At 47.7% G+C, this 12,236-nt stretch overlaps 1 protein-coding gene across 4 annotated transcripts in view; it reads left to right on the top strand.

The window, feature by feature from the left end:
- Window positions 1-12,236, top strand: part of ABCC4 (ATP binding cassette subfamily C member 4 (PEL blood group)) — a 225,211-nt gene that overhangs the window by 88,981 nt on the left and 123,994 nt on the right. For all 4 annotated transcript variants that reach the window (XM_067016881.1, XM_059042306.2, XM_067016882.1 and 1 more), the window contains 4 exons: window positions 5,466-5,562; window positions 9,338-9,547; window positions 10,916-11,056; window positions 12,096-12,133. In XM_067016881.1, the coding sequence (XP_066872982.1) occupies window positions 5,466-5,562; window positions 9,338-9,547; window positions 10,916-11,056; window positions 12,096-12,133 (486 nt within the window). The remainder of the gene's footprint in view (window positions 1-5,465; window positions 5,563-9,337; window positions 9,548-10,915; window positions 11,057-12,095; window positions 12,134-12,236) is intronic.

Here is a 12,236-nt window from a genome sequence, read left to right as displayed (position 1 = left end):
ACGTGCAGTTTCTAAATCGGAGAGTGGGACTCGGTAGCCTGGTGCTTGGCTGCCAGGCCTCTTCCTCCATCATTTGTTTAAGGCACGTCAGAAGCGAAGTTTCCAGTACTGACCTAGGGCTTCCATGGAGAGGCCTTGTTGGTTCACGCTTATCATTCTGTCGGTTTGGAAATACTTAATACAGTCTAGAATTTAATAATGAGTTATTCCACATCTGAGTATGGCTTCAATCATTTAACATTGCTTCAGGCGTGATTATTAGAATTAATAATTAGACCCACAGTGTGCGGTTAACTTGAATTTGTAGCTAGGTATCTAGAGTCTGGCTGAAATCCTGACTTTCACTTTGAGTTTCTGGAATTTGTTGTCACTGGCTCTCGTTTGGCCACGGAACCCCCGAAGCAGCACAGCTCTGATGCTTTTCTGTGTATAATGTGTCCTAACGCACGCTGACCGAGGCCTCCGTGGAGTCTAGACTGGCCTCTTTGAAAGCCTCGTGAACTTGCTTTTTCTGAACCGGCACCACGTCTACCCCACGGTTAGTTACCGTGCTGTTGTTCACCTTGTTAAAGCCAACGCGCCCTTCCGGCTGCACTTATGAAAGCCCTACTGTGTGCACGGAGATCCATGCCCTTGTAGGTGTTGTTGCACAAAACCTCTCAGTTTGCAAAGGAGAACAGTGCGCCAGGAGAGGGGAAGGACCCACACGGGGCAGAATAAGGGAGACGGAGACGTTCAGCTCTCATTTCTGCCTCTAAGGAATCTGTCTCTGTGGAGCTTGTTAAGACAGATGCCTGGGAAAAGTTCAGCAGAGTCACGGTGTAGAGGGTTTGGACATAGGACGGTAAACGCTAAATGGAAGTAGAAGTGGGCAGCTGTAGGCTTTCAGGTGAAGCTGGGAAGCTCCCTGTGCACTGGCCTTAGCGGGAAGTGCCCTGTGGGCCTGCAGGCTGGGCAGGGTTTGTGGAGGCCAAGAACGGGATTCAGTTCCTTTTGCTAAAGGAATAGTAGAAGCACAGGTGTAGAGGTGGGAAGAAGCAAGGCTGTGAGAAGAACAGCAGGTACGTCCTCGCCTGGAGGATATGCAGGTCGTACGGCAGAGAGAAGCCGTTTGGAAATTCTCGCTGTCAGTTCCTCTATTAGTTTGGTAGGGCTCTTGTCTGTCCAGGCTGCTCTCACAGGAGACCGTAGACTGGGTGGCTTATAAATAACAGAAATTTATGTCTCACCGTTCTGGAGGCTGGGAAAGTCCGAGGCCAGGGTGCTGGCCGATTTGGTGTCTGGTGAGGGCCTGATTCCTGTGTCTTCACATGATGGAAGGGGTGAGGGAGCCGTGTGGGTCCCTTTTATAAGGGCATTAATCCCATTCATGCAGGCTCTGCCCTCATGACCTGTCCACCTCCCGGAGGCCCCATCTCCAGTAGCTTCACGGTGGGGATTCGGTTTCATGTGTATGAATTTTAAGGACACAACATTGTCTATAGCGGGCTGTCACAGATGGCGGGGAGCTTAAACAATAGACATTAGTTTTCTCACCATTCTGGAAGCTAGAAGTCCAAGATCAAGGTGTGGACTTCCGGTGGCATCCTCCTCACTGCGTCCTGTCTTTTCCTCTGGCTTTTCCTCTGTTCACGTGCACCCCTGTGTCTCTGTCCTTACGTCTTAGTCTCTTCTTCTAAGGACACCAGTCAGATTGGATTAGCCCCACCCTAATTAAGAATAACAATTACCTCTTTAAAGGCCCTGACACCAAATTCTAAGGTACTGGCAGCTAAGGTGTCAACAGGTGGATTTGGGGAGACATGATTGATTTACAGCAGGTCCAGAATATAGCAAAGTAGAGAGACTTCAGCAGAGGCAGCAGTGTGAGAGAGAGAGACCTGTGAGGCAGCCCTGAGCTCTGGAGACGAGGAGCTGGGATTCCACGTCCCCTAAGCAGGGGTCGGGGGGCGGGTTCCACCAGAGTCAGCATGTACCTGTGCTTAGTGTTAAGGTGATGAAAGCTCTGCAGACGGGTGGTGGTGATGCTGCACAGCAGCGGCACTGTACTTAACGCCACTGAGGTGCACGCTTAAAAAGGGTTAAAACGGTAAATTTCATGTTACGTAGATCTTAACACACGCACAAAAAGTGCACAGTAGCGTTGAATCTTTCAGACCACGAGAGGGCAGCTGACACGTGGCATGGCCTCCAGCTCTCTGATCTGACTGCCTTTCCCACCCTCTCCTGATCGTGACTTGATGAATTTTCCCTTAGAGAAGCGCCGTGTGGCTTGTCACGAGTCCAGTGAAAAAGGGCGCCAGTGCTGTGACGGAGGTTCCCCCACCCCCCACCCTCCTGGCATCGTGGGCAGTTCAGCCTCCCTGTTCCTAGGCTGCTCACCACAGAAGTTCTCCCAAGTTCTTCTTCTAACAGAGGCAGTATTTATAGCTGTTGGGTCTAATGACCTTGGATGTACACTTGATAGAAGCAAGCTTGTTCAGACTGTTGTTTGCTAATCAGAACCACATTCTCTGGGGGAACTTAGGGCAGGGAGCACGAATGCAATTTAGGAAATCACTCAGCAGCAACTGGAGGATGTTCTCAACGAGTTAGAAAATTGGATGGAACAGCATGCTATGAAAGATGGTGGTCGTGTCAAAGCTTAGTAACGGGGAGTGTTTTGTATTAAAAGTGAACGAGTTGCACTTCTACTTGCCGTTAACAGTTTCCCTGAGTCACGAATCTGTAGCCAAGGTTATTAAGGTTTGTGAATTTTACAACTATATGTTGTAAACCTTAAGTGGATTCTGTCACCTACGGAGGGCTTGAGCCTTAGGTGAACTGATGCAGCCCCACCCGTGTCCAGCTGTGGATCCCGTTTTGGTTCAGAGAACCTCACGTCGCCAGACCCCCGGCCTCCTGCGTCACCAGTTCTTCGGGTCTGTCCTGAGCAGGTGCCCACGCTGCTGTCTACACAGTTCGCCCTTCCTGCTCCAGGCCTTCACAGACTCCCGTCACGTTCAGGCTGCAGCTCCAGGTCCTCCAGCGGAGAACGAGCTTCTTTGCCATCTGCCCCCATCAGCCTTTCTAGCTGGTCCTCACACCCGCTGGGCATTCCAGCCGGGCTGGCTTTGTGAGGGGCCCTTTCTCGCACCTGTCTGTCTGTAGATAACTGCTCCCTCTGTCCCAGAGCCCCTGCCTTTCCCTCCTGTTCCTTCAGGGGGAGCCTCTGTCTTCCCACAGCCCTCAGTGGGTTGCACTTGACCGTTTTTCAGTCCTCCCCACCCACTATAAGCTGTGAATGCATGAAGGTTCCTTAGCCCGGCATGTTCTGTCCCAGGACCCTTGGACCCGCTGTACCTTTTTCCAGGATGTTTTTCACCGGATAGTCTCAGGGCTCCCGTGTCACCCCCATCTAAGACAACAGCCGCCCTTGCTTTTCCTTCAGAGCACACATCACGGCCGGATAGTGCATTTTCTAAACTCATTCAGCGTGTCCTCCTGTACACGGTGCCGAGTAGTGTCTGCTTTCTTGAGCTGTGGATGTATGCTCGACAGTTAAGACTGTGCCTGGTATCTCACCAAAGCCTGTCGCGTGAATGAACGTAAGATGGCTGCTCTTTTTCATTCTTCTCTGATTCACTCTGCTACGGGATGTGTATCCCCTGTTAGCACAGCCCTTATATAGGAATATATATAGTATTATAGGATTAACACAGCCCTTATATAGGAGTAATGCTTAAAGAACTCATTCCTGAATCAATTATTTTTTTATGGTATGTCTTGGAAATCTTCACTCTTAAAAATTGGAAGATAGATTATTTTCGTAGAGATTTTGATTAAAAGTCTTAATTAGGAGTAAATCTGTAGCCATCAACTGATCACTTCATTGTAATTATTTGTATTACCTTTTCTGTGATGGAATTACAGGAGAAAAACATTCTAAAGCTTTTGGGTAGCTCTGTCTTGGACGTAGCAGCCCATTAGATTTGATTAACATCTGCCTTCAGTGGTTACTGACAGATAATTTTGAATTTAGGAGAAACAATTCCATGAAAAGCTTTAGTGCTAAGTCTGAAAAGGTGTTTACTTGGTCAAGAAATCTAGTACAAAATCTGAACCAAGACATGTCAAAAGGTAAAAATAAGTCCGTTTGGACATAATGGAGCAATGGTGTGTGTGTCTACATCCTGAGCTCTGGCTTCTGGTTATAGACCCAGTGTCCGGCGTGTCCCCTTAGGACTTTTGTGCCCCGAGTCCAGAGCACATGACCGCTCGTGGGTTAGGAGGAGTGGAGGAGAGGGCTGACGTGTACTGAGCGGATTGGTGGTTTGATTTCTCAGCACATGTGGGTGAGTTGTCATTGGCCTTGTTTTGAGATGAAGACGCTGAGGTTTTAGGAGCTTCTCCGACGCTTTCAGGCTCGTGAGAGGGATTGAGCTGCAGTCTGCTGCCTCCAGACTCTGCATCTGGTTCACTCAGCAGGCTGAGCTGTGGCCCAGGTCCCTGAGATTTTGCTCTGCGAGGGGCTCGGGCACCCAGAGTCCATGCCTGGAGCCCTGCCCGTGGTCACCGCCGGGGCCCTGGATCCGGCTAGTAGCTTCCCCAGAGGGGTTGTAGACCCCTCTGGGCTGAGCCTGGGGCTGAGTCCCTGGGGGTCTGCATTTAAAATGTGGAACAGTCTGAGGGGTTACTGTAAAAAAAAAAAAAAACAACACTGAAGTTTGAATACTTGAGGGGATTTTGGCTAAGAGAATTGGCGTGGGTTGAGCCACTGGATGATTTCCACTGTGATGTGGACCATTTGGACTCTCATCTTTCGTTTTCACATTCAGAAAGTTTTCAGTGCAAATGAAATAAGATTTACCTCGTGGATGAGACTGGGGGTGTCGCAGAGACTGATCAAGGCCCTGGTGGCATTTGTTTTCAATCTCATGTTATTTGGGAAGAAATGTCTCCAAAATGCAGTCTGGCTAAGGTTACCGAGAAGCTATGACTTTTTTAGGGGCATTAATATGTACATCATAAACGATCACCCAGGAAACTGTCTACGAAAAATGTGTACATTTTTATATGACATAGGTCACTCTTCTCCCATTCTCAACACAGGTATAAAATAATTAGTATTTTAATTCAGTCAACTTTTGGGATCTCAGTTTTGCCCCATTGTTTTTCATCGTGAACTGTGTAGATAATTGTTAAGATCAGTTTTAGGAAAAACCACTTAACAGTTGGTGCATCTTCCACTGGACTGCTTTTTAGAATTTTTTAGTGTAGCTAGAGTCAGACTTGCTGCTGATTTGAGGACCTAGTTGAATTGATTGATTTATATGTGTATTTAATTTGTCTTCAGACTGGTATTTGAAGTAGAGAACGTTGACTGCTGTCTTGTCTTTTTCTCATTATGTTTTCAAATTCTGTTTTCCAATTTGGAGCACCTCCACTAACGTGCTTTTGCATGCTGTACCTTTTACATTTTGTAGGTGTATTTGTCAAGCCTTGTATCAGAAGATCACAATCTTAGTGACACATCAGTTGCAGTACCTAAAAGCTGCAAGTCAGATTCTGATATTGAAAGATGTAAGTAATTTCAAAAAGTCTATGGAAATTGCTATAGCACTTAGTTGTGTTGAAGGCCAGCCCTCCCTGCAGGTCATTCTTCTCGGATTCTTTGTAAACGCCCTCCCTGTCTCAGTTTTATGCCCCGCTTTTCTCAGAGCTGTTATCCATGCCTTTGAGGATGACTCCAAAGACCTTAGAAATATCACTGTTACACTCTAAGCCACATAAACCCTAAACTGTATAAAAGTGCTACTGCAGAGTTGCTGAATTATCAGTATTGTCGTGACAATTGTTAAGGATAATGATGCTATTTGATTTAGAACTTTTTATTTTCCCCTTCCACAACCTAAATCAAAGTGTATTATTTGGAAATTAGAGATACTGAGACATATTTTTTATCTACCTGTTTGTTATACAGTTTGCCTAAATAACATCTGTCATTAATACCCGAATGGGTAACCGAGCACCCCCAGTTTTAGATGCCCTCTCTGCTGGTTTACCCAGTTGCTTTGTCTCACTGCTCACATCTTTTTATGTGTCTGATACGTGTGAGATCGTGTGCAGCGGTAGGACAAGGCTCTGCCTTCCCAGGGCTCCCGTTCTTACGGGGACAGATGTGATGAAAGAGGGGGTGGGGCTGATATCCTGGCTTCCTCCCCGGGGAGCTGGTGCCTCTCTGGCCTGAGTGACATGAAGGTGAGGGCCATCCAGGCACCTGGGGGAGGGGCGCCCTAAGGAAGGAGCTGAGCTGGCAGGTTGCAGGAATGGCAGGAAGCTCCAGCGTGTCTGAGGAGCGAGCGGGGGGCGTGGAGGGCGCTGGTCTCTGGGCAGCGGGCCAGGAAGTGGGATGGAAGCCGCTGGACGGTCCAGAGCAGAGGACGGATGGGGTCTGACGTGGGATTTAAACGATTCCTCCGATGTTCGCTGGACGGGCGACAGCAGAAACAGAAGTCTTGGTATTGTTGAGAAGATTGTAGAGCTGCCATAACAAAGTACTGCAAACTGGGTGGCTTAAAGCAACAGAAATTTATCATCTCACTGTTCTGGAGGCTGCAAGTCCCAAATCAAGGTGCTGGCAGGGCCGTGCTCTCCCTGATGGCTCTAGGGGAGAATCCTCCCTTTCAGCTTCCGGGGTTCACCGGCTTTCCTTGTGGTTCCTTGGCTTCCAGCTGCAGGACTGTAGTCTCTGCCTCTGATGTCACGTGGCCATTGTCCCCGTGTCTGTCTGAGTCTCTTCTCTTCTCATAAGGACATCAGCCATATTGGATTTAAGGCATCCCTACTGCAGTATGACGTCATCTTTCCTTCATTACGTGTGCAAAGAAGCTGTATCCAAATAAGGTCATGTTCAGAGGTGTCACGTGTAGGGCTTGAACATAACTTTTTTTGGGGGGGGCCACCATTCAGTGAATGCACAGCAACTCAACGTGTTTGGGGGTTGAGTGGAGATCAGTGAGAATTTTGCCGAGTCAGTGGTGGTTTTATGCTTCTCTCCTTGTTTGCCTGTGTTCCTCAGCACTTCCATCGTGAACCCCTTGTCTGTCCCAATAGGCCCTCGCTTATGAAATGAATTTCTGCCATAAGAAAGTGTATTAAAATGCAGATCCTCCATTCCTCCCTAAAGCGGGGGCTCAGATTCTTCCAACTTGAGAATAATCAACTTCATATGCAGAGACAGGAGGCTAGTGTGGTAAAGCTCCAGCATTAGCGGTGTATTATGAGCACAGAATCGGTGATTGTCCGAGTAACCTGAATGACCAGAATAACCAGTGTCTGGATGTTCCAGGGCCCCCCGTCTTGCTTGTTTTGAGGAGACCACCCTCAGCTTTAGTACTGTCAGAACAAGCACTTGTCCGCTGCTGAGCACCCTTGGGTGAGTTGGGGTCCATCCTTACGGTTTGTCTGGTCCCTCTCTCACAGTAGTGAGGGGATGACTGGGACCCCTTACTCGGTGGTTGCTTATTTCTCTCAACAATTAGCTCAGACTGCTAAGGGATGGCCTCCTTGCCTACGGGCAGCAGCAGCTACTACAACTCTGCTAAAGGAGGCCGAAAAGTGAACGTTGGGTCAGCCAGTCACTCTGTGGACCCCATGCCAGGTTCAGGCTTTATTTAGTACGTTCTAAGGGAACAGAATGGCTATGCCGTGAAGGTCAGGTTCAGGCTATGCTTTTAGATAACCCAGTGGTTACCATAAGAACCTGTCCCACACTCAGTCCGGCTACCCTGTTACCCACAGAAACAGGGCCTCTGGAGCCTGATTGTATAGAAACCACAGACATGATCTATTCCAGTTGCCCGACCTAGGAAGTGAGCCTCTCTCCCAGACACAGAAGAGGAATGGTTCACAGATGGGAGCAGCTTCATAAGAGAGGGAAAAAGGCTGGTGGGCCCCACGGTGACCTCCCAGACCCAAGTCATAGAGGCACGAAGCCTGACCCCAGGGACTTCAGCCCAAAAGGTGAGCTGATAACACTCACCTGAGCATTGGAGCTCAGGACAGGGAAGATCTTAAATGTAGACACAGACTCCCGGTACGCATATGCCATCCTACACACGCACGGGGCTCTTTGGAAAGAAAGGGGTAGGCTTACTGCAGAGAATCAGCAGGTAAAACGTGGCTTAAACCTACTGAGACTCCTAGAAGCAGCTCATCTTCTGGAAAAAGTGGCAGTGATTCACTGTATGCATATATATATACACTTTTTATTTCATATTGGAGTATAGACAATGAACAATGTTGCGATAGTTTCAGGTGCACAGCAAAGGGACTCGGCCATACTGCCTTAACCAGAGCTGCCCTCCTTTGTTTAGTTTTGCATCCTGGGATTTTCCATATTTTGTTTGGAACTGAATGAATCAGCTGTGTCTTTTTTTGTATGGTGAAAAAAATAGAAATCTTCTGCACATTATTTTATCAACTGCAATGATGGTGTCACATGTGTTCAAGGAAAATGGTTGGACTGGCTGTAGTTGAAGCAGTTGCCTGATTTGGGGAAGACTTGGCTGCTTGTTCATTCCTAAGTCCTTTCTCAAACTGAAGTGCGTTGGTTCTGACTGAAGTTTTCGTTTGTGGCCTATGGGGTACCAAGGCATTAGAGCCATCCCAGTCTTAGGGCCTCCTTGTTTAGCTACTTCATCAGGTGGAATATTGAATTTTCTAACTTCTGCGTTTGTGGGGAGGTTGTAAAGGCCATGAAGACGCCGCTCATGGGTTCTCTCAATTCCCATGTTGTCTAAACAGACTGTGTTGATCCTCCCACCAACATCTGTGCTTTTTGCTTCCCTGAAAATGCCCATGATATAGTTACATCAGTGGCCTGCATTTTAAATTCATGATCACACATTTCTTTCATATCCCCCAGTATCTACCACAGGCTGTGACAGAGAACAGAATGCTCAGTTCAGTTGAACTGAACTGCATTTGTTAACCAGAATTTCAGATCTAAGGATCTTTTTTTTTTTTTTTTTTTTTTGCGGTACGCGGGCCTCTCACTGCTGTGGCGTCTCCCGTTGCGGAGCACAGGCTCCGGACGCGCAGGCGCAGCAGCCATGGCTCGCGGGCTTAGTTGCTCCGCGGCATGTGGGATCCTCCCGGACCGGGGCACGAACCCGCGTCCCCCGCATCGGCAGGCGGACTCTCAACCACTGCGCCACCAGGGAAGCCCTAAGGATCATTTTTTTAACAAAAATCATAATTTAAGCTTAATTTACGTCTCTTGATTAGTATTTATATTATATCAGTATTGTCAAATGCAGATGCATTCCTTTCAAATTCTGTATTGCTATTTTAGGGAGAAATGGTGCAAAAGGGGACTTACACTGAGTTCCTGAAATCTGGGATAGATTTTGGTTCCATTTTAAAGAAGGAGAATGAGGAGACTGAACCATCTGCAGTTCCAGGAACTCCAGCTCTGAGGAATCGCACCTTTTCCGAGTCCTCAGTTTGGTCTCAACAGTCTTCCAGACCCTCGTTGAAAGATGCTGCTCCAGAGGACCAAGATGTGAGTTTGTCCTCCTGCAACATGTCCTGGTCTGTCTGCTCTTTGGTGGACTCAAGGACCTTCCACCTGCTCCGCTCGTGACATCTTCGTTTGTCCCAAAGTAGATCCCAAGTTGCCTAGGCCTTACTCCATGGAATTGGTAGAATTAAAAGAGCGTGCAGGGAGCAAGCCTGATTAGGGTTCTTCTCTGGGTGTAGGGTCGAGAATCCTATGGACTCCAGTAGTGGGTGTACTGCTGTGAATTCTAAGATGCATGTGATACTGACATTAGAACTCTTCATGTTACCATATTAAATCGTACTTGCTCTGGTAGACGCTGGCTTCCCTTATTCTTCAAATTAAGAGGCTTAATTTGAAGACCCCCTCATACCCAGCCTGCTATGACTTACATTAAAATCAGCTACTTTTCCTACATGTTGGAATGTTCTGGCAGTGCAGGTGACTGATGGTAGTATTTTTCCCCATTGTCAGATGGCCTGTGATAGGCCAAAGGTAGCATGTCCAAAGGACCCGACACATAGTAGACACTCTGGAGTTAGTTCTTGTCTTTCTTTCTGACCTTTCAAGACCGAGAACCACACCTTATCCACCTTGCATTTCCAGTGGCCAGCATAGAGCCCAGGACGTCCATAGCCCATGTGACTCTATGATGTATTCTAAGTCCTCCCGACAGACATGCAGAAACGCACTAGATCTCCCTTAGAAACATGCACAGGTATTTCTCGATATCCAATCCCTCACTCTCCAAACCCGGGAGTCTGGATGATTCTGATAAGCGTTCAGATTAGCCACTGACATTCCAAACTCAGGAATCCCTCTCTGAAATTCGGGAACCAAATAGATGTGGATCCTAATGCTGTTCCCCTGCCATCCAAACTCACACGTCTCCAGCTCACAGTGTGAACTCAGTTTGCTCTATTTAACTAATATTTTGAGCCCACACTTTGTGTTATGTTTCTGTAACTGAGTGACACAAATAAACTAGAGGCCAACTTTGGCTACATGACATTTCGTGTAATTATTTTGGTAAAAGCTTCTGCACATATACTTTATAATCAGTTATGTTTTAAGTGGGCTATCAAATCGTGGTGTTCGGATTTAAGCAAAGGTACCCAAGAACATTGCGCAAATGGTATTCCTTATCTCGAATAGATTCCCAGAAGTAGCATGGTTGGGTAAATGCATACACGGTCTGGCTGGATGTTTCCCCACCTTTCTCTGTAAGGAGGCGGACCGTCTTGCACACGCCTGTCAGAATGTAGGTTGTGTCTCTTTCCCTACAGCTTTGCGGTGGAGGTCATGGTTGAACTTTGAGAATTTTAGCGTTCATTATCGATAGTTTTGTCTCTCACTGCCTTTCCTTTCCAGACTGCGAATATGCAGGTTACACTCTCTGAGGAGAGCCGTTTGGAAGGAAACGTTGGTTTCAAGGCCTACAAACATTACTTCACAGCCAGTGCTCACTGGCTCATCATCATGTTCCTTTTTCCACTAAACATCGCGGCTCAGGTACGTAAGGACGTTTATTTTGATTTGTGCCCTAAGGTGGACACTTAATAATACTCTTCATGCTGTATTATTTACTTTCCTGTGTTATTATTTTCAATATGTGTATCGAGGGATTTATTTCAGAGAACTGCCTCCATGAGATTGTGGGATCTGGCTGAGTGAATCTGAAATCGGAAAGGCAGGTGTGCGGGCTGGAAGCCCAGGCAGGAGCTGACCCTGCAGTTTTGAGGCGGAATTTCTTCCCTCTCCAGGAAGCCTCAGGCATGGCTCTTGAGGCCTTCGTCTCACTGGAGAAGGCCCATCACACTGTTCAGGGGAATGTTCTTTACTGAAGTTCTGACGATAGATGCGAACCACATCTGCAAGGCACCTTCACAGCAGTATCTAGATGAGGGTTTCGTGGAATCACTGGAGACTGGCCTGGGCAAGCTGACACAGAAAACTCTCCATCGGGCTTCCCTGGTGGTGCAGTGGTTGAGAATCCACCTGCCGATGCAGGGGACACGGGTTCGTGCCCTGGTCTGGGAAGATCCCACATGCCACAGAACGGCTAGGCCCGTGAGCCATGGCCACTGAGCCTGTGCATCCGGAGCCTGTGCTCCACAAAGGGAGAGGCCACAACAGTGAGAGGCCCACGTACCGAAAAAAAAAAAAAAAAGAAAACTCTCCATCACAGTAGCTGTCAAGCTTTCTTCCTTTGAAAAATCCTGACATTTATACAATTATTACTGTATTTTGCAGTCCACTAGGGTTTGCACTGAAAAGCGTTAATACGTGCAGAGCAAAATAAGTGAGGCTTACTGGTGTTGTGTGTGCGTGACAGAGAGATTCTAGGAAAAATATGAAGTCTTTTAAAGATTTTAAAATGTCACATGCCCTTCCCTGACCTGTGGATATCTGGGGGGTGGGGCTTGCCACTGACCTGAGCTGGAAGGACCGTCTCCGTTCTCTGCAGCCTTTCCATCACCCATCCTAGTGCGTGGGGTTTTGAGGGGGTCAGTGATGACAGTGTTTGAGTGATTGTTGTTTCCTGCTCCAGGTTGCCTACGTCCTTCAGGATTGGTGGCTTTCATACTGGTGAGTGATTCCTGGTCTGACCCAAAGTGCTGTAAACTCGACACGACTCCTCAGTTTCCCACAGAGTCCCGGGGGGAGAGATGGGGCTTGTTCAGCCCCCTCT

Source organism: Kogia breviceps, chromosome 16, assembly GCF_026419965.1.
Source record: "Kogia breviceps isolate mKogBre1 chromosome 16, mKogBre1 haplotype 1, whole genome shotgun sequence".
Classification (NCBI taxonomy): domain Eukaryota; kingdom Metazoa; phylum Chordata; class Mammalia; order Artiodactyla; family Physeteridae; genus Kogia; species Kogia breviceps.
Note: the sequence above shows the minus strand (reverse complement) of the source record. Positions and strands in the feature narration are given on the sequence as shown.